At 38.2% G+C, this 22,678-nt stretch overlaps 1 protein-coding gene across 1 annotated transcript; it reads right to left on the bottom strand.

Moving 5' to 3' along the window:
- Positions 1-1,741: 1,741 nt before the first annotated feature.
- Positions 1,742-20,845, bottom strand: DAW1 (dynein assembly factor with WD repeats 1). The gene is made up of 13 exons (XM_063166412.1): positions 20,796-20,845; positions 19,066-19,138; positions 17,711-17,855; positions 14,444-14,502; positions 13,654-13,776; positions 12,006-12,105; positions 10,123-10,230; positions 9,322-9,428; positions 6,339-6,441; positions 5,845-5,959; positions 3,876-3,952; positions 2,988-3,150; positions 1,742-2,437 (listed from the first exon to the last, which is right to left on the bottom strand). The coding sequence occupies exons 1-13, from the start codon at positions 20,833-20,835 to the stop codon at positions 2,403-2,405; spliced, it is 1,248 nt and encodes a 415-aa protein (XP_063022482.1). The 5' UTR covers positions 20,836-20,845; the 3' UTR covers positions 1,742-2,402.
- Positions 20,846-22,678: the final 1,833 nt, after the last annotated feature.

Below are 22,678 nucleotides of genomic sequence, written 5' to 3'. Positions count from 1 at the left end.
CAGTTAAAAAAGTGCCAGGTTAAAGGGCTTGAACATACACATTCACCATTTTCATTGAGGGACTAAAGTGGAATCAGAGATAGGGATAAAGCTGCTGCCAGACCCACAGAATGGTTCCAGCAAGTTACATTTAGGCAATACATTCCTAATGCCTGTATATATAATTTACAAAATCCACATGTGAGTAAACCAAGGTGCAGAGAACCTAACATCAAAGCATTCACAGAGAATATCCAGAATACGACTGAAGCTCCTACAAGGTACCAAGCCAGCACCCTTTCCAGCAGTGCTGTGAATCACACCAGGTGGGAAAATATTTCACATATGAGCAGGAAACTTAGATAATTCAGCCTGAAAAGCAGTTCTACACACTCAAGAATCAAGGAAGAATAAGAAATAGAACCCAGATAGCCTGCTAGTCTAACGCATACTGTATTAAACCTCAACTCTAATTTCTTGCAAAAATAGAACAAGGGCTAGAAGCCAAAGCTATTACAGATGTCTGATTCACTAGCATAGTATAAGGAAAAAAAATCATGAAGGAAGACACAACAGGAAGAGAAACCAAACTAAAAGATTAAGAGGGGGTGGGAGGAGAGTTTAGTTTCTAATCACAGTCCAAATAATATTTTCTACTTCGTGATAGTTCACAGCAAGTCAAATTTCAGTTTTTTAACTACATAGCAGTAATTGCATACACCTCACCATAGTAATTTTCCTCCAATTTTGTCAGCTGGAAATCTCCCAGGACACAGGTGCCCATCAATCTAGGGACATTGAGCAATTCCAAACCAACACAGAACAGCACTGCCCTTCCTGGCCCTTTCAATTCCAACCTTCTGAGATACATTTTTGTCATTCAAAAATTTTGCACAAACACCTAGGAAGCACCACAGGTATTACAGAGACATTTGTGTCAGCCACTTCACCTACTGGTGAAAGTTACATTTTAAATGATCTGCAGCTCTCTGCTCACTTCTCCCACAGCACAGCACCACTTGAAATAACCAGGAAATCTGCCAAGTGATGACAGGGATTTTTGTGTCTTCATTTAGACACAAGGGTGCTGGCAAGCACTCAGAGGTAGTCCCAACACATCAGCTTTAGTAACTTCCTACTAAGTTTAACAGCATTTAGAAGTCAATCAGCCAGAGATACAGAATATAAAGAAAGTACCTCCAAGTTCATTCTCTGCTGTACACTTTCTTTCTCCCTCTTGGCCTCTTCATCCTTCTTTTGAGTCGGCTGGAGGACACCAGCCAGTTCTACTCCTTCACTTATGCCTGCAAGGAGCAACTGCCCTTCCAGGTGCTCTCAAGAAGTGGAGCAAGCTCTGCACAGGTGAAACCTATTGGCAATTTCTGGGAGAGGAAAGCCTGGCTAAAAGCTCATTGCAGGCTAGTAAATGACTTGCAGGTGTTTCTCATCCACTTCTCCGTTTATGTCTGTTTCCTTGGATTCCAATCTTTGGCAAGCAGAGTTTCTTCATGCTGGACTTAAACACTAGGCCAGGATTCCAAGTTTAAGTCACTACTAATATTAATTTTTTTTTTTACCTCTGCTCAAAATAGGAGAATGAGGACTGAGCAGAAAGGACTAGATTGACTGGAAAGATGTGGGCAAGTATGAGAGGGGAGTTTAACTGCAGCAGACATGCAATAGTTAATAGCAAGGCAGTTCATAAATGGCTGCTGGCTTTTGCCAGAAATATGAATGAGGCATTGCATTACAAAAAGCAAACTGGCATTTTAATTCAGTATTTTATTACACACACAAAAAAAGTAATACAAAAGTCCTCAAAACAAGCATGTACCAACACTCCTTCCACAACTGAGATTACTATAATGCTCTGGGCTTTTTTATTAAAAAGATTCCAAGTTAAAAATCATACACAAAGAAACTGAGCTATCCCATGCATTCATTCTCACTGATCGTGATTTCCCTCTGGTGACTGAAATAACAGACCAGATTCTTTTCAGTGCTACTCAGTGAAGAGGCAACATGCACTAATTGAAAAATAAGGAAAACACAAGAGGGGAAAAAACACTACTTTTCTTCTTTACTATGCAAGTAATCAAATACTAAGCAGGTTGTGTAGCGAAACTGTGGAGTCTTCATCCTTGGAGATACTCAAACCCACACCAGTCTTGGGCAGCCTGGTTGGATGCCAGGGCTCTGAGCAGGGCAGGCTGTTGTGCTGGATCACCTTCAGTGGTCCCCTCCAACCTCTGCAGTTCTGTGATGCCACATCTAAGCCAAACCTATCAAATCTAGATAACTCTTCTACTTCAACAGAAGGTGAACAAAGAGAATAAAATAAAACAGATCTGAAAGGCTGAGTTTATTGACTCTGAAACTCACAAAGTAGGCAGGCACACATCAAACTGGAACCTTTTCTTCAGTCAGTGCCAGATTCTACAGGAGTTATCCTTGCTCCCTAGTAATGAACACACATTGTGAAGGATCATTTAGTTGCACAGTCTATCTATTCATGTTAATACCTACATCAACAATGTACCCAGGAGACACATAAATATTTTTTTCTCTACAACCAGCAACAGGCAGCAGAATCTAGGGCAATACTTTCAGCTGAGATCATCCTGCATCCCATGACTGAAATGAAGGACACCTGATCAGAGTTCAGTACCAAATACACCAAAGGCATGCTTCCTTTGCCTTTTGTTCATCTCAACCTCCCTCATAGCAATGCATTGTGAGAAAATGGCTTAGCCACTGCTCTGGTGCTGGTATGTGCCCACTGGAGAGATGGGAGGGCATGCCCATGCCTTTGCACAAATTTGTTCATGGCCACATTCTCAAATCTCAGTTCTGAAATGAAGTTCTAGATTTTCTTGACTATATTGTAAGTCACTGCTGGTACCTGCATTTGGCCCCAGGAAAAATTTCAGACTATTTTTGTTTTGCCATAGCAAGATTTCAGATGTCTTTAAAAAAAAAAGGAAAGAAAAATAGAATATATTAGTTACCTGTAATGATTGTATCACCTTTGTAGTTAAAGGCACAGGAGAAGATCTCATCAGCATGACCCTCTAATACCTGAAGGCAGTGCCCAGTAGCAGCATCCCAGAGCCGAGCTGTTTTATCAGAGCTGGCTGTTAGTATGCAATTGCCTTTAGGGTTGAAACACACCTTTAAAAATACAGAAATGAGTTATGTTACTCAGCAAGTCAGTATGCGAGAGAAAGAAGCATATCAAAGTGATTGAGGGATGAAAACAGAAAGCAGCAATCTTGCATTCAGTTTTTTAGCTAAAGTCAAGGCTAGTATTCCACTAGAGTCATGTTGGCAAACTTCTGTGGCTGAAAACTTTGTGTACTTACAAAGGCCTTATATACCATGACCTTACTAGAGGAACATAACTTCCAAATAGCAACTTTATTTAGATGTTATCATTATTCCAATGTAAAATTTACACATATTTTATAGAGTTCTACATTAAATAACATACATCTCTGTAGCATCAGAATCTGCACTGGAAAAAATTAATTTTATAGTAAGTCTCCATATTTGTTAAACATTCGCTGCCATAACTGCATGGATTTCCAGATAATCAGGTACATTTTTGAGCACTAAGCAGACAATACCAGTTTATCATACAATTCAAAATTGCTTAAGGAGCAGCACACCCAGTATTGTCTTAGCTCAGAAGTGGGAAATTGGTAAACAATCATTGTCTGATAGCTTTTAGCTAAAAGAAATGTTCTTTTAGAAAAGATAACTTCATAGCCAGACCTATCAATCTTAAAGAATGTGGTGGTATAATGATTAACAGTATTCCTGCATCATGGAATAATTGCTGGATTGGATGTCACACATAGTCAAAGAAAAAAAGGTGCAAACCACACACAACTTACCTTTGAAATTTCATCTTCATGCCCTTCTAACTTTGCAATGCACTGTTTTGTTCCTGCATTGTAGACTCTTGCTGACCCTGTTGCAGTAGGAGCCATATGTGATTGTTATGCTTAAGCACCCATTTCAGTAAGAACATTTGAATAAGGTCAGAAGGATCTCATCCTCAAATTTAATTTTGGAAGAAATAGAAGGCAAACTTCACAGAGTTTCCTCCAGGGGTAAAGTATGTTGAAAAGAATCTGTAATCTGGGTGGAAAAGACTGACTTCCTTTCCTGACCAGAAATGCATTCTCCTGGAAAATTCCTAACATACAAATACAAAGGTCCACATAGAACACAGCTTACTGAAGCCCATTATTTCAGAATGCCTGTACAATATATTTATAAAGCTTTTATTATAGCTCATTATTTAATAATCTATTAATTATATTTAATAAGATATTTATTAAATATCAGGAATCTTTTTTACATTGGCTTTTCTCTTAATATAGCAAGAACAGGAAAATAGATCCAAATAGTCCTCCCCATCCAGTACGGTAGCCTCTTTCTGGAATTGTGTATCTAAAACTAATACAGTATTGTCATTATGCAGTATAATATAAATAACTGAGCAGGTGAATACAGAAAACTATTTATTATGATTCCTAGACAAATAATAAACATGCAAAACTTCTGCATGGCAATAACAAAATAAAATTGCTTCTTTCACTACCACTTTATTGTGTATTCCTTTGCTGTGCATTAGAAAAGCCTGCTAGTAAAACCACCAGTAAAATTCCAACTATATTTTACATTTAAGCCTAAATCTGAGCCAACACATCAACCCCCTCAAAAGGTATTTATGTACACATTTAAAATGTATTTCCAGCCACAAGTGAAATATTTCCTTCCAAGTTTGAAGTTAAAGGGTAAAGACAAAAGTTGAGTCGATTGAAGTATGAAAATAAGAATTCTGTCACTGGAGAAAACTTTTAAAGTTGAATGCCCAATTTCTGTAATGCAACAAACATTGCTCAATCGACAGTTTTGAATCACGCCCTCCTCTTCATCAAGCTAATGAGACAAACTTTAAAGAATTTAGGGATTTTAGTGGAGCTGAGGTTTTAGTTAGAGATAAGCTTTACTGGAGAAAATCAAAATAAATGGGTAGGCCTTGATGAAGTTAAGAGTTAGTAGTTAACTAATAATTGATTGCTTGTCAACATAATGTTTGGTTAGCTGGGTTTATTATGAAGAATATAGAAACTGATAAATAGCTTTCAGGAACATAAGACAATTGTAGGCCTCCTCTGTTCTGAAACCAGTTGAAGACAGGAATGGGAGTTCTACCAAGGGTTCATTTGTCGTATTTGCATTGAAAAGGTAGAAAGGTCAGAACAAGGAAGACTTCATTTACTTCCTCATTTTGGGACCCCTCCCCATGAAAGGGACCACCAACCCATTTCAAGGAACAAACTACGCATGCATAACAGCTTTTGAACTAATTACCATACGAAATGGGGAATGGGATGTACCAAAGTTATGAATATGCATTTGCATTAGGGGTATTCAATACTTGTACGGATAAAAGCACTCTGTAATCACCTGTATATTGCAGTGTGTATTTGGGAGCTATCCCACAATAAACATACACTTTCTAACTTTAAACTGTTAGAGAGTCTTTGTCCATCACAGTTGGATATTGGTACTAGCTCAATATCCATATTTTTAATAAATCACTACATTCAAAACAGAGCCAAAGGGAAAGGACAGAGGTGCTTGGTGCTGCCCAGCAGAGGCAGGCCCCTCCCTGATGAAGGACAGAGGTGTTTGGTGCTGCAGTTCCCCTCCCTGATGAAGGACAGAGGTGTTTGGTGCTGCAGGTCCCCTCCCTGATGAAGGACAGAGGTGTTTGGTGCTGCAGTTCCCCTCCCTGATGAAGGACAGAGGTGTTTGGTGCTGCAGGTCCCAGCAGTTCCCCTCACTCACCATCAGCAGAGGCCGTTGCAATGCGCTGCCCGGCGTAGTCAAAGCACACGTCCAGCACCTCCTTGCTGTGCCCTGCCAGCGTCGCTATGTGTGTCCCTGTCACTGCATCCCACAGCTGCACACACAAACAGGGACACTGCATTGCTGCTTTGGAATTTACTACTTTACTTTATAGATATCTAGCTGATTGATAAAGCAATTTGTAGAGGCCCTTTCCGATGTTTGACATGCAATAACATGAAAGCTGAATACAAATCAATAATGAGTCATTCTTTAGTTACCATAATGAAGTTCTGTACATTTTTTAGTTCAGTGCATTGATTAAACAAGACTTAACTAGACTGCACTGAAATTAGTAAGATTATAGGTTTTACATTTAGTTGTAAACTCTCTAATTCATTATATGTACTACTTTAAAATGATGTTCCTAATTTTAAAAAAGATACATTTTATATGTCAAGTAACTGTATTCACTACCTACTCAACCAGCTTACCATGCATGTTTTGTCCATTGATCCAGTGACAATGAGAGAACAGTCCCAGTTGAACTGGGCACTGCTAATCTCTCCTCGGTGACCTATTAAAGTATGTAGCAACCTACCAAAAAAAATAATTTAAATTATCATTTACATTTATAGAGTATATTTTTATATACACATTTAAATTATAAGTTTAGAGAATGGTATAGTTAAGGTGTCAAGTCTTCACCATTCAAAGAGGCAGTAAAAAATAAAATGGAAATTTCCTCCCTTCTCTTTCAAAAATATTTTAGTGAAGGTATTTCCAGTGAAATGTGATGATTTTCAGTACCAGCAACAGATTCCTTGTATTCATCTACACGCTAAGCAAGTACAGCAAGTTTTTCCACATTACTCTCCCATTATCCTACTTCAATGAACTGTAAAAACAGTACATCTTTAAAACTCCATATAATCTAAACCTTTTATAAAATCCACTCAAGATCAAATGGAAGTTAATCAGGTACTTAATGCGAGCATGTTCCCAAATAACAGGCAAATGACAGCCCAACTGAAATATGATTTCTAATCCTCATTAATCCTCATCTTCTTGCTGCACAAGACTAGCAATATAAGTCCCATTAAATTATTCAGCTTTATCTGAGTAGAGAGGTTACAATTAGCCAATACTGCTTCCTATTTAATGGCCTGTAAGGCAACAAAGCCTAAAAAAGATTAATTGAGATATACATCTATTAAAGGATTAGCAAATTGGGTTATTATCACAATGCTAGTATCACTGCATCATTAATAGAAGCAGACTGTAAATAACAGATAAATAATGACTAGAAAAACAACTAAATTAGTTTAAGTGATTAAAATTGCACAAGATATATAAGAGTAGCTAAATTAATATATGTGCTTAATGAACAGTAAAGAAAATTTCCTGAGCATTTCAATTTGCTATTTTTTATAATAACAAAAACTTGATTACCTTCTTAGCATTTTACAGAATTACTCCTTTTAGTTTCTAACACTGTGAGGTCTACACTGTTGTAATTGTGTTGATTTTTTTAAAATAAAACAAAAAATCGAGAAGCTGATAACAGAAGAAAACTTAATTTTGTAAACATATCATTTGGTCATCAAGACTGCTGTTACTGTAATACCTAATGCCCAAATACCTAGTAATACATAAAAAAAGTATTAATTTAAAAGCTGAAAACTTAAACTTCTAATTTTCAAGAAGGCAGTGAGGCCTTCAAGCTTTGACATAAAAATCTGATCAATAAACAGAATAAACAGCAATGTGGAGAAGATCTCAGAGAAGCCATTATCAGATAGAAAGAACGCAGAAGAAAGACTTATGAAGTGCCATAAAAAATTCCATTTAAGTTCTTTATTAAAAGCAATCAACTTTAGTCATGACAGCATTTCCTTAGCCTTCAGTTTCCAAGTGAAATTTGATCTATGGATGCTCTAGTATTTGACTACAATTGCAAATGAGAAACTGCTTCTCTCTCACATGCTGGTGTCCAGCACCCTGACCCAAGATACAGGACCAGGCTGTTGATTTGCCAAATGAAGCTCTGCAGACACCTTCACCTGAACTACAATGGGCTGTATCTGCCATGGAAATACAGACCTGGATTACAAAAGTGTGTTTCCCCCCTTCACCCTTTTTTTCTTCTGAATCATAGTATTTTATGAAGAGAATCTCAAACTTTGTTCAGATTTCCTGTGCCTACATCAATTTCCCTCAGGGCAGTTCAGGGCACCTCCCCAGAATAAAACTCAGGAACACACGTGCTCAGCAGCATCAGCCAGCAAAATCAGAAGAAACTCCAATTTGGAAAGCTGTACACCTCATGTGACTCACATGGTGAAAAACAAGCACACAAAATCTCACCTACAAGATTTTTGCAAATCTACCTGAATCTGTCAACAGCAAATTATGATTTGCTGGCAGTCTTTCTGACTGCAACTTTCCATTATTCCTACATGTATTCATGCCCAGGTGCCATCTGAAAGGTTGACTGCTGGCCTGGGAACAGTTCTATTGCCCACTAGCTAATCACCAGAGCTGCCAGTGAGAATCTGCTCCTTTACATTGCTGGTAATGGTCCTGATGTGAAGTCCATATTGATTTCATAGAAAAAAGAAACATGAAAGTCCCCAGACTTTGATTTCACAGTAGGCTCAGACAATAAGCTGGAAAAAGTTGTTTTCACACAAAAATACTTGCAAGAACATCAGGCTGAAGGAAGTTAATTCAAAGGTCAATTTGCTGAATGAGTGTTGGTGTTGAATCAGCTCAAAGATTATAGGATCAAGCCTTTAATGATACACTGTGTGTACACTACTTATAAATCACACACTTAGTCTCACTTTTATATATATTGTCTGTTATCCCAAGATATCACTATATACACACCTTCCTTTTATATATAAATTCCAGTGATATTCCCCTTTCTCTCAAAAAAAAGAAAAGGCACAACCTCTGTAAACAAAATAGAATGGTTATCTTCATAAATTACTTTGTCAATAATCAGGCTGATCATTTTATTCATTTACTTACACTGAGTTTCCCACTGAAAAAACAAGTGAATTTGTCAGTATTATGCAAGTTAATATTTACCTGCTGCATTATTATTTGTTGGCATCTCAATCAAGAGATTTTGTTCTCTACAGTCAAAGGAGAACACATTGTAAATTTATATTGACAAAGGATGGTGAGAAGGAAAAAATACACCCTCTAGGGTCAGGGTCAGTCCATTCTTTCCACCTCTTTAGTACTCATAAGATAGACAGAAATTTGAAACAAAGAATACATATAAAAGCATTTCATAAGCAGCATTCCTTTTCAAAAGAACAAAGAGAACAGTAGTAACAAATTACAAGACCAAAGAACATATACTCTAAATTAAATACAAGCTCTGTAAGATGTAGCTCAACATTTTCTATTTAGTTTGTCCTGAAATCATGCAAAGTAAAATTATATTTATTACTGCTGTAGTACCTGCCAGTGCCAACATCCCATACTGCCACTGTATGGTCAAAGGAGCCAGTGATGATCCTGTCTCCAGTGGTATTGAAAGACAGAGCAATAATTTCTGCTGAGTGCCCCTAAGAGAATTTTTAAAAAGGAGTATGAGAATACAAATTGTTACTTTTCCATTAATATAGTTTAATATGTAGTCTTTTACCAGCAGCATAATCCTTCCATAACTCATCACTATTTTATTTACTGTCTTGTCCAGTATACCACAATTTTGACAAAAAGATCTACCTGACTGTGGAATAGTCAATATCCCAGCAACTGCAAAAACTCAGGCACACCACTTAAACAGGAAGCTTATTCACTATATGGCTTAGGATTTATGTGAGAGAAATGCACTGAAGCAGCAGAGGCCAATCTGACCCTGGGGAATGCCAGCAAGCCATGCAGAGCAAAGAGAGATGACAACCTAGAGGTACCTGGATGGCTGTTCTCTGCCCATGTTTACCTCTCCATACAGAGGAGCTCACAACTGACTGTAGAGCAGCAGGTTTTAACAAGTAATGGAAGGGATTCTAATCTATAGCAGTAATGTCACTGCAATGAGAAAATTTGTCTTTTGATAAATAGGACTCATAAAACATCACAGCTTTCTCATTCCCTTCCAGTGTTCTTGTTCTGTTTTGGAACTGTAGTTACTATGGGATTACCTGGTAAAAGAACTGCAAGGTTTGAAACAGCTGGAATGGTTACACTGTTATTTATCTCAGCTGGAAAACTAAGTAAGGAAGACCTCTGAAAACATAAGAAATGCAAACATACATTTAAAGAGGCTACTTCTTCTCCTTTCTCTAGATCCCATAATTTGGCAGTGGTGTCCATGCTTCCAGTTGCCAACAGTGTGCTCTGAGGATTAAATGACAAACATACCTGCAGCGAGAAACATTGGATAGAAAAAGTTTAAAGGAATCCATTCATATATATTTTTAAATAAACTAAACAAGGGTCAGGATTAATATTTTTAAATAAGACAAAGGTCTGATAATATTTTATGACATACAGAAAACTTGCAGAATTCTTCCAACAAATCCTTACCACATAATTCTGGATAAGTACTCAAACCAAGTGGACTCCATGCAAGCACATGCTTTGTTTTCTTTATTTCAAAATTCTCTTTGAAATCCTTCAATTACTGTCCAGTCTGACTGTGCTGCCTAGCTCTATCATTTGGTAGGTTTTCTCTGTTCCTTGATGAGACTGGGGCAAAGATCATGCAAACAGTTCTGTGTACCCACAAACACACTCTGTGCACTCCTACCCTACCAGGTGTCATTATCAATGTCATTTGCCAAGGGCATTGCCACAACATCATAGTTAAGAAAAAGCAAGAATAAAAGCTCAACAACTACTTTAATTAATTTCTCACATTAAAAAACCATGTATTCACCCTCCCATTTTCTGTAATTATTCAGTGTGATTGCTCTGCAAATAAAGAATAGCAGGTGCCATGAAAAAAGGAAAGCAGCAGCTCAGTTTTTTCATCCTGAGTAACTATGGGCATGCCCTTGCCAGCAATGTATCAGATGCAATAATGGCCTCTCAGAAACAGGTCTGATTCAGAGAAACACATCATTTCCTGCTGGCAATTATCTCCTTCTAATTACTTGTCAGCACAACTCATAACAGTTCAGGTCTAATCTAACCCCAAAGAAGTCAGAAAAAATGGAGAGACCTTTAAACATTTACCTGACTGATTTGTGGAAGTAAAACCACTGCAGCCTTTCTCACTAAGCAAACATGCTCTCCATTGTAAGGGGTAACTCAGAGCATCCAGAGAATCAAAAACACACTGAAAGAAACCCCAAATTCCAATATAGTAAACCACTATTTTCTCATCTCTTTCTAGTTAAAGCCTCTCAATCTACAATTAAATTCAAATTTTTGTTTTTTCAGAAATCATTTTGAGCAGTATTTCATTGCATAGTGATTGTATAGCTGTTAAAAAAAACAAACAAAAAACCCATTCATCATGGAAATTCAGAGTTTTAGTGGTTTTGCCCTGATCTTTCAAACTGAAAGTCGTGCATCAAGGCACTTGGTGCTGCTGATTGGGGTCCTAGTGCATGGGAGAGGAAACCAAGCATTTTTAAGCTTAAACTGTTTTAATTTCATAGATCTTTGACATTTCAGCATCCCACATATTCCCAGTTAACACATTTTAAATTTCAGAAACTTGTTCCCCTACAGCTCCAATTGGTTCTGTACATGAAGTACAGATCTCTGTGTGAAAGACAACAACACAAGCAATGATGTTCTTGTATATTTAGTTCTGCAAATGTGAGAGGCAATGCAAGATAGCTAGGAAAACATGTGATATGTGATCAAACAAAAAGTATGTAAAATAAAGTGAAAATTCCAGTTGCTATGGTATTTTTCCATGTTTAAACATTTAGCAAACAAGGGAAATCAGAACAAAGTAAAAATAACAATATCATTTCAAACTGTGTATGGGGGTTTGATTCTATATCAAGAACTGTCAGACTATCCTCCCTTGCAGTGCAGAAATGTTAACAGGACCTGGATGTATGAATAGATGTGCCACAAAAACTGTGCCTTCCATGGGGTTCACAGGGAGTCAGAGCTCACAGTCATCAATGATAGTGTGAGGAAACACAAAGGAATAATAAATACCCATCACTACTCACTATTTCTGCACTATGTCCTCTGAAGGTATGATAACATTTTCCTGTTTCTGTACTCCACACTTTGCAGGTTTTATCAAAAGATCCAGTGGCAATCTTGTCACTAGATAGGAAAAAAAATTCCTATAATTTTTATGTAGAAAAACCCTCTCACTCCAGAGACAGCAGAATCCAGAGAAACAACACCCAGCCTTGGAAGCTCCCATGCACTTTGGTGCTTGCTGCCACACTACAAGATCCTGCAGCAGGAATTCACAAACACAAGTTACAGCAAGGCAAAAAATGAGCAGACACAGGGAGTTTCTAAGAGAGCTACTGTGCCTATCTATTAGCACAGGAGTGTTCCTAACTGATGACTGACCTACTTTAGGGAATGATGCTGTGCTGTACTTACAGATTTATTAAGAAGTTATTTAATCAGATAACACCTGTTTACCAACAATTATAAATTCACCCAGATTTCAGAAGTTGAACTCTACTCCCACTGAAGTCAGTGGAAGTGTTGTGACCATCTGCAGTTAGAGCAAGACTAAAGTGAAGTCTCCAGAAAATGTACCAAGGGGCACTGTACCAAAACCTAAAGATTAGCAGAAAAAAAAAAGGGGTTTTATCAAATTTTTAATACCAAAGCAGTTCAAAGTCCTGTTAAGGTTTTGTCTCGCTGAATGTTCCTTCTCCACTGTTATGTTGCAGTCTAGTTGCTGATCTTTGCACAGATTTTTGTCATTAGTTGTGCCAAGCCAGAAAAATGAACTTCATTAAATGGTTTTATAAAGTAAAGAATTAGATCAGAATATGACACTGACACAAAAGGGTCTAAGTTTTCCTTTTCATATAGAAGAAAGAGATGAAGTTTCAAATAGTGTAAGAACAAATATTTTAACATGGTAATTGTGTATTGTTCAACTAGTAAATAGGACATCTGACAATAATGTGATTCAACAGAAAAATAGGAATTTATTTATTTTACTTTACAGAAAAAATGTTTTTTTCCCACATGACAGCTTCCTCAGGAAGCAAATGACAATGAAACTTCAGTAGCTAACATGTAATTCCCTTCACCTAACAGGTGGCAATTCCAACCTAGGGCAAAAAATTACTGAAGAAAACAAAAGGTGCAAAAATTAATATCTGATGTTCACACAGCAGCACCTTGTGGATTTTACAAAAATTACTCAAAAGCTGTGACATTTCTAAATCATGTCCTAAATAATATTGAATTTGTAATGGCAAATGGAGAAATCCACTTCTTTTTCCTTAACTGAAGCAACACAGATTGTCACATCACATACAACTACATGGAGGCAGAAGAGAATGATTGACATTCAGAACACAATCTGGTCATGTAGATATTACTGAAATAAACTGTGTTTTGATACATTCAACTAACTCATATTTTTTTTCAAGATTGAATACCTAATTAAATTTTTGGTTAGAATTTCTAAATTTAATTTTAAAAAATGATAGCAGATAGCATGTTTGAATGGATCTCTTGTACAAATAATGACAGTGTCATCCCACAGTGATTAGCGATAGCTGAACTCTACAAACTCAGAAGTTGAACTCTTTCAATTTAGAAGAGTCTATTCTCAGTTATTTATAAAATAACAGTACTAGCAATTATGAAGAATCTCAGAGGAAATTTATTTACCCATAAGGATTATTGAAAGCTATTGCATAGACAACGTTTCTGTGTCCCTCCAGCGAATGCAGCTCTTCTCCTGATGCTGTATCCCACAGTTTGCAGGTTCTATCATAGCTTCCAGTGATAAAGCTAAAGCAAAGAGAAAGTCATTTCTGAATACAGCAAATATCTTACTGGTCCCAACGCACTGCCAAATTATTTATTTCCACAGATTTTAGTTAGCATTGTCTCAGACCCTAAATCTGTATTCAAAAATACAGATTTATGACCATAGAGGTTCCTTTTCTTCTTTCTTTTTAACATTTAAGTCATAAAACCACATTTTCTCTAATCTTTAATGTATTTTAACTAGAAAGCATGCTGCTGTTCTTAAGGCATGAAGAAAAAACTGATAAGACATATGTCCACAGTGAAATCAATTAACATGAAAGTTACACTTTCACTACAGTGAAATTCCCAAATGAGTTCATGTCAAAGACTCATTCAGCTTTAGCAATATTTAGTTAATGGCCATAAAGGTGCTTCTTTCTGGAATATGGTAATTGTGAACTGACTATGACTCTGGAAGAAAAAAATTACATAAATTGAATCTCACCTGCTACTTTTTTGCATCTCCCATGGGTTTTCCACAGAGGCCTGAAATATAATCCCCAATTATGCCCAAAGCTGCTTATAAGCAGCAGAGCTGAATCCTTTCTGCAGCAAGATAAGAGCACTGAAGTTTCCTTACCATTTAATTTACAAGTACAAAACTTCAATTAATGATTAGGTACTTTGAGTTTGAAAAACAACTTACCGGGAACCAGATTTGTTAAATGCAACATTAGTCAGAGGCAATATGTGTGTTCTAAGCACCTGAAATAGAAGTGGAGGCAGTGAGAGGAAAAACATTTGAAGCTAAAAAAATAAACAAAATTGCTCAAAATATTCAACAGATTAATTTTTTCTCCTCCTCCTGTTAGAGGAGAATAAATCCCACATTAATCATCAGGTTACCACTGAAGATGTTATATAGTACTGATTTCAATTTATACTTAATTTCAATGAACTGGTTTTTTCCAATGTTTGCATTTTCTTCACCTTCTCCAAGACCAGCAAAACAACCCTAGACCAGAGCTGAATGGGCAAAACAAAAGAGGAGACCATGAAGACTATATGATCACTGATGAAAGAAATCTCAACTAATATTAAGCCTTAGCCAGTGAACCAAGAAATCCTGTTAAATTTGAGACTTTTAGGGTGTGAGATGCTTCCAGCTGGCACTTGACTTTGTTGTACAAAACAGGAAGAAAAAAGAAATATAAGCTACAGCTTATAACAATATAAGTTACAGCACTGTCTTATGAGGTCATGACAAGCTGTGCAAAACCATAACAAAGATACTCAGCAAGACAAAATTCCAAAACAGAATTTCAACTTTAATGTCTGCATGGATTGTGTAGGTTGTGGAGGTTGTTTTCTAACAATGCTTTAATCAGACACACAGGATCATTCATGTGAACAAGCCCATAGCCATAGTAACACATAATAAGGTTTATTAAGCAGAGGTGAAAATAGTTTCAGATACTGCAATGGAAGTCACCACGCCATGATACTTTAAAAAGAACCAAAAAAAAAACATAATCTGGTTGGTGTTTGAATAAACGGGCTTATGTAAATCATAGTTTGCACTTGAATAATTTTCACCTATTAGAAGCTGCCCTCTCCTCAAGTCTAAACCATAATAAAATCATAAACTGGGAAATCACCACAATTGCTGACAGTGAAGTAAAGGGACATTGAAATACCCCAGTGGTTCACTAGGTCTTTTCTGTAGTGTAAGAATGAAGAAGAAACTGTTTATGAACAGTGAGATTTAATCACTGACATATTACCAGAGCTTCAACTTTTTTTGCTTATCTCAAGTTTTCCAAGCTGCCTGTCTCCAAAAGTAAAATGAGAAAGGCTCATAGATCTTCTACTCCGAAGAGTAGGAATTCATCAAAATGGAAATAACAGTTGATAAGTGAAGGACTGAGAGGGAGAGAGAAACAGAAAATGCATTTTATGGTACAGAAACAGCAATTTCTGCTCTCTAGAGAAAGCAACACAAGTTGTACTTTCAGCTACACAAGTGGGAATGGGCAATCAAGATATGGAAATGACAATAATATTATGTTTTTTTTTAAAAGCCACAATATCTTTCTGCGCATTATTATGGAAATCTCACCCATAACGTTTTGGGACTACATGCAAGCAGCTCTGAACAACAAAGTTATTTTGAAATTATGAAAAAAGGGAGGAAAACAAGATGGTTTTTTATGTAATTTCAGATTATGAGAGTAATTCTGTTCTTCCAATGCCCAGTGCTGCTGTTGCTTCATCCACAGAACTCTGAGCCAGCAAGAATTACCTGTGCAAATGACACAATAATCAAACCCTCAGGCAATATTAGAAAAAATATACCTCAGTTCTGCAAAATCTGCTACAGCTGTACCTAAGATAAAAATCTGCAAATTACTATATCATCCCATGCCATGGAATAGTTTAAAACCTGAGAAATTGCTATAAAACTTAATTTCTCTGCAGGGTACCTAACACACCACCATCACCACAATCACTGGAAATAACAAAAAGATGACACTTATACACTTGTTTCAGATTATACTCCAGTGCAACAGGAATAAAAACCATTCCTTTCCAAACAATGCACACATGGAACATTTTTTCAGGGAAAAGAAAAACAAATCTCACTCCCACCCATCTCTTCTATTTTATTAGTATCTCAGAAGGACCTGGTACTCATATTTCATTTAGAAGCCTTAAATGAAACTGAACAACAAAAAAGTTTTTTTCACACACTTCTAACCACTCTTGAGTGAAGGAAATAATCTAGCACTGATTGGATTTGCCTGCTTCTATTATTTCCAAATACAGAAGCTCAGACACAGCACTACACCCAACAATGAACAAATACATTATTTACACTCAAGTTTGAACAAGCATTTGAAGATTTGTCAGTCTCTGTGATGAACAAACAATTTCTAAAGTTTTGAAAAGCACGGCATTATCTCAGTTGAGAGGATAACTTGGAAGAGAAACTTTTTTAATTCAAGATGCCTTGCTACATAGCTCTGTTTCCAAGGTTAAATACATCTTTCTTTGCAGAATTCACCCAGATGAGTATTGTTGGTCAAAAGAACCAAAGTTATACCTCGGAGCATGTAAGGGGTTTCATAGCTGAACAAATCAACACAAAACTTCTTTTCCTCTTCTAATTTAAGGTAACAATAAACGCCACAGCACTGACCAACACTTTAATAGCTACACATTGCCATCTGCTGACACAAAAAAGATACAACGTTTAACTATGTCAGATTGTAGCATGAAATATCTCAAAGAAAGTTTCATTTCCACAATTAAATACAGTTAAACCTAATCTCTTCTGACATACTCAATCCTGGATTTGAAGCTCTGAAAGGTCTCTGTAATAATTGTTCTTAAAATTCCTATTTGTTTGAAAAAAATATTTCAAGTCTGGTCTGTAAGCTGAAAATCAATTTATCAATATTTAAAGATAACAGTAATGACAGAAAGCAATGAAAACCAGGATTTGTAATGACAACTGCATGTAGCATAAAACCCCATAAAATAATAGCATAAATCCCACAATCTTCACAAAATGAAGAACAAGTAGACACATGTATGAATATATTTTGGTGCTTTCCCAACAGCTAATTTACGTGGGGTCGATTTACAGGTTTTGTTTAAATGTAACTATGGGTGTTGCTGGCCCACAAACTCTTACTCAACAAATAAAAGATTGATTTTTCTCCATCTAAAACACACCCTAGTTATTAAGCCTGGTTAAACAAGATCTATGAGCAGTTATACCTCTCAGCTTTATTAGGGGAATTCCTGGCAGAAAAAACAGGCCAGACTCAGCTGCTCTAAAAGTGTAGAGAGGATTGAAAAGTGCCAGGGAATCAGTCATACAGCACAATACACAGCTGTAAAACATACTCACAGTATCACAACTTAAACTCCCACAAATGCCCAAAATTATTTTAAAGATGCCTCTGACCTTAAAAAGAGAGAATTTGTGATTCTGTTTTTCCCCTAGTTTCTCCTGCAATCTTTGCACTAGATGTATGATATGTTCCAAGCAGGAAGCTGTGACGAGAGGTTCTCTTTTTTGGATTTCTTCTACTAAGGCTGTAACATCTGTGCTAATTATGGGAAAAGAACAAAAACAAACTCAATAAATACCCCAAACCCACCACATTCCATCCTCTGGAAACAATTATGAATTTAAACCAAAGAATATTATTTACTTGCCAAGAAATTGAAGTAAGCAATTAAATGTTATGCATTTATCTCATTCTGTAAAGGCCTAAAGAAATAAGAATAAATCTTTCTTGGTTTTTATATTTCCTTCCCTCTCTTACTGAAGTTGTACAGTAAAATTCAACTTTTAAAAACTTAGCTTGGCAAGAAATTTATCTTTTCAAATGATTTCCATGGAGGATCAGGCATGGGAGATGTGTGTCCCAAACTGTCAGTTTAAATATCTGAATTATACTGGAATTTCATAAATTCCAAACAAATTGCCCATGAAGTAGTAACAAGATAAATTGTGTATGCAAAGTCTTAAATTCATCTCTGTCTGTGGCTTTAGAAATCTATGGCTGTTTTTACAGCTCTTAGTTTTGTCAGTAACTATACATGCTGCAGTGTACTGATGTCCCTGGAGCCCCCAGTGAGGGGGCCACAGCTGCTCTGTGGAACTGGATCCTCCTTCCATTCCATCAGACAACCACTGATTTCTGGCTTTCTGTGAGAAACTAAGGGTTGACAATACCCAGCAGTCAAATCACAATACACTCTTAAAATCAGCTTAGCAAGAAAGCCAAGCATTTCTGTAAGTATGGGAATTATTCAAGTCTAACGGGATTTTCTGCATCAGACTTCTAAATGGGAGCCAGTACATCATAAAAGAGTATCCTCTCAGTGTTTATACTCCTGTTCAGTAACACCAGACAACTTATTTCTTTTACAAAGAGACTTGGTAGGTTTTACCCCCAGCACTATACTGGACAGTCCTAAGTAGACAAAACTCAATAATTTTTAAATTGGGATTTTTCATCCTGCATATCCAGCTTACACTATCTACTGACAGGCTTACATGCAAGGCCTCTTCCATGTCAATGCTGATATTAAGACAATCATTACTTCATGTCTTTCTGCCTAATAAACTCCATGGATTTGGGTAACTTTATTTAATAGTGGCACTTTGTTACTGAAGCCCTTCCTACCAGAGCACATAGGCTCCTCCTAATAGCTGATCTCAGTTATGTGTAACACAGTCAAATAGAGCTGTACATGAACATGCTATAAAAAGATAAAGAATGCTGTTATCTGAAGAAACAACATACTTACTCAGGTCTAAGATGGAGCAGATCTATTGATCTGGTCTTTGACTCACCACCTTCTATGTATTCCAAAATAATTCCTTTAAAAACAAGTGATAAACAGGTCATAATTAGACTTCTGGAATTTTATAACACGTGCTGTAGACAGCAGCACTTCCACTTTCACAGCTCTACTGACTGCAGGAGACCCAGTTCCAGTTCTTGGAGCTGGAAAGAGGTTAGCTGTTATTGCTGACAGTAAGCATGGTGATGAACAAATCTGATATGCTTATATGAAAAAAGATATTAAATAATATTAGTTCTGAGCTATCTTCTATTCTAGAAATGAACAAGATCTTTTTTCCAACAGCTTTTTGTATCATTTCATCAGCATTAATTTTAAAGAAGCTGTCTTCAAGATACTTGCTGTAGTTTGGTGTTCCAAGAAGTCTGGGAAACATTTTACAAAACTTATTATTTATATTTATTCTAGTGTTTGCAAAGGCTTGAGTGCAGTAGTGTATCAAAAATCATTAAAACACTTTACATTCCCAGGTTTGCTCTGGCACCTCTGCAACTTCCACTGAACAGGAGTATTAAAATGTTTAACCACATGGCTTCCTGTTTTGAAATAGCTAATAAAGGGCTCAGCTGCTCCTTGACTTTCTGTGGGAAAAGACAACTCAGATTAACTTCTGTGTCATTCTGCATTTCACAAAGTTCATAGGAAAAGTCACACTTCTGTGACTACACTGCCACGAGCTTCTTCCATTTCTTTATGTGTTGGCACTGCAATAAGTAACCCATCCATGTAATGTATGATTATTGCTTGTGGATATTTCTGTCGAGCTGGAGACAAAGCCTGTGCCACAAACCATTGGCAGATAGTGGGCAAGTTTTTGAATTTGAAAAGAAGATCCTTTTTCTAATATACTTCCCGAGTTGGCTGTCTCCAGCTTGTTTCACTGCTGAAATTTCACTGAGTCACCTGAGTACAGGGTACACCATGCCAGTCTGGCAGCACTGCTTTTCAAAGCATGGCTCCACTCAGAAAATTTAAAAATGAAGGAATAAAAATAGGAATTAGTATCGGCTAGGTTGGAAAAGGCCTCTGAGATCATTAAAACCGACCCAGGACCAAACACCACCTTGTCAACCAAACCCTGGCACTGAGTGCCAGTCCTTAAGCACCTCAGTGATGATGACTCCACCACCTCCCTGGGCAGCCCTCTCACCCGTCTGATCACTGTTTCTGTGAAGAATTTCTTCCTAATATCCAATTTAAACCTCCCTTGCCACAGCCAAAGACAATCCTCTCATCCTCTCACTGGCTGCCTGGCAGAAGAGACCGGCCCTCACCTGGCTCCTCACCTAGCTGTAGAGAGTGGCAACTTTTTTTGCTAAACAGCCATTTAAAAACACAAGTACTTTTTTTCCCGTGCCATCTACAGTCACCGTTGACTTTTTAGACTCCTTACTGTGATGCGAGTAAGACTGCTTTGACTTCGCAGTAAGTCACTGACTACACCCCCGACGGGCGATGAGCCGCTCCCCGCTGCAGCCTCCCAGGCAGGCACCGGGACAAGCGGCGGCAGCCCCGCTCCGCTCGGGCCGGCTGCGGGTGCACCGCTGAGGGGCCCCGCTATGACGGGCAGCCCGCACACCCCGCCGCACGCCCCACACCCGCAGGCTCCCGCCCTCCGGCCCCGGCACAGCCGCCGGCAGCGCCCGGAGCCCCCAGCCCCGCTCGCTCCGCACCCGGCGGGAAGTAGCGCAGCAGGAGCCGCCTCAGCGCCATCGCCGCCACCGCCGGCCCGGCCCGCGCGTCCGCCCGCAGCCATGGCAACGGCCCGGGGCGCATGCGCGGGGCAGAGGGGCCGGGCCCGCCATGGCGGGAGCGCTGCTGTAGCCGTGCAGCGCGGTCAGTGCTGACGCCCCGGTGCTGGCACTGGGCACTGGGCACTGCATCATCCGTACGGGGCTGAGAGGGCTTCGGGGCTGCGCCGCTGGGAGGAAAGGAGCGGATCCAGGAAGGAGTGCGCTAAAATACACACATAAAATTCGGAGTGCCGAAGAGCTACTAGTGACCGTGTAGCCAACGTGTGAAAGCTTTTTGGAAAGCGACTAGTTACTTACGAAGGAAAGAGAGCAAAGATTAATTAAAATTTTTAAAAAATAAAGAAAGAAAAACCTAATCAGTTTGACTTTTTAAAAGAGATACTGAAGGTCAACTATGAAAATACAGTTTAGAATCACAGAATCATTAAGGCTGCAGAAGGCCTTGCAATAGAGACCAGCCATTAACCCTGCACTGCCATGTTGACCACTGAACCATGTCCCCAAGGGCCACACGCCTGTAGAGCACTGCCAGGAATGGTGATTCCACCGATTCCCTGAGCAGTTCTCAATATCCAGTCTAAACCACACCCTGGCACAAGTTGATGCCATTCCTCTCATCCTGTCACTTGTTCCCCGGAGAAGAGGCCCACCCCGGTCACTACAGCCTCCCTTCAGGGAGCTGGGAAGTGATTGTGTCACCCCAGTCTCCTCCCCATCTAAACACCCCCTGCTCCCTCAGCTGCTCCCCACAGGCCTGCCCCACACCCTGCATCAGTTCCACTGCCTTTCTTTGCATGTGCATTTCATCAAAAAGAGAAGAAAAAATGTCATTGAAAAGAGAAAACCAATATGGAAGCACGAGAAGATAATGCATTAATAGCATGAAAAATTTGAGTCAAGCTTATGCTGAAATGGCTGTAGAGCATCAATAGGGGGAAGCAGTAAACACATTCTCATTTGGCCAATCTCATAGCCCGCATTGTTGACAATAGATCAATACAAGACAGTCCCGCTCAGTGTTTAACAACACATGACTTTTCCAAAACCACCCATATGGCTCCCTACAGCTTCACTTTGAAGACAGTCCTTTGGTTTTTTGAAAGCCAGGAAATAAAATACAATGGCCAATTCCAGACTTCAGGACACGCCTGGGGGACAAAATGGTCTCTGAGTTTTTCATTCGCATTTGTTTGTTTTAAGTCTTTTATCTTGTTTGTATATGGAAAGTCTTGAGGCAGATAAGAAATATTTTGATTGAAAAGAATCTGAACAGCTTTCCAACTTACTTGGACCAATCCTATTGAAAAATAACTTTTTGAGCAACCCCAAATCTTGGTGGTCTCCAATTTCTTAACAACTTTTTGTATTTAGCATAAAATTTATTCACCCAGATTATAAATTCAGAATAAAAATATTTTTCTCTACATTTAACTTAAATTATGTGAACAAACAACTGGGGCAAGGACACTGCTTCTTACCTTAAAACATTATTAGTTCACCATAAACACAGATTCATGTAGCCTTTCTGGTACCTTCATTATTACTTAACACCAACTGGAAGTACTACATTTAATTGTTTTAGTCATATTTAAACAAAACAGTCAGAACAGGGGAGGGAAGTGGAAGGACTGCAAAGCTCCATGACGTCAGTACCTGTTGATCAGTACGTTTTCCCCTCACTTTCTTGCTCCAAATCTTCATAAACACTTCACAGTTTGTCCTTACCTGTAATTAGGATGCAATAATGACACGAGATGATAAATCAGGCCTCAGCTGTCACCTCTTTCCTTGCTTCTGCAGTG

Source organism: Melospiza melodia, chromosome 12 (assembly GCF_035770615.1).
Source record: "Melospiza melodia melodia isolate bMelMel2 chromosome 12, bMelMel2.pri, whole genome shotgun sequence".
Taxonomy (NCBI): domain Eukaryota; kingdom Metazoa; phylum Chordata; class Aves; order Passeriformes; family Passerellidae; genus Melospiza; species Melospiza melodia.
The sequence above is the reverse complement of the archived record's forward strand: the minus strand, read 5'-3'. Positions and strand labels throughout refer to the sequence as shown.

Bases quoted from the DNA above. Each gene is read 5' to 3' on its own strand.
- DAW1 (XM_063166412.1), bottom strand. From the start codon at position 20,835: ATGGCGCTGAGGCGGCTCCTGCTGCGCTACTTCCCGCCGG. The intron at 6,442-9,321 runs GTACTACAGCAG...TTTTTTTGGTAG, and splicing joins TGGGATGTTGGCACTGGCAG to GTTGCTACATACTTTAATAG. The intron at 5,960-6,338 runs GTAAGCTGGTTG...TTGTGTGTGCAG, and splicing joins CAATGGACAAAACATGCATG to CTGTGGGATGCAGTGACAGG.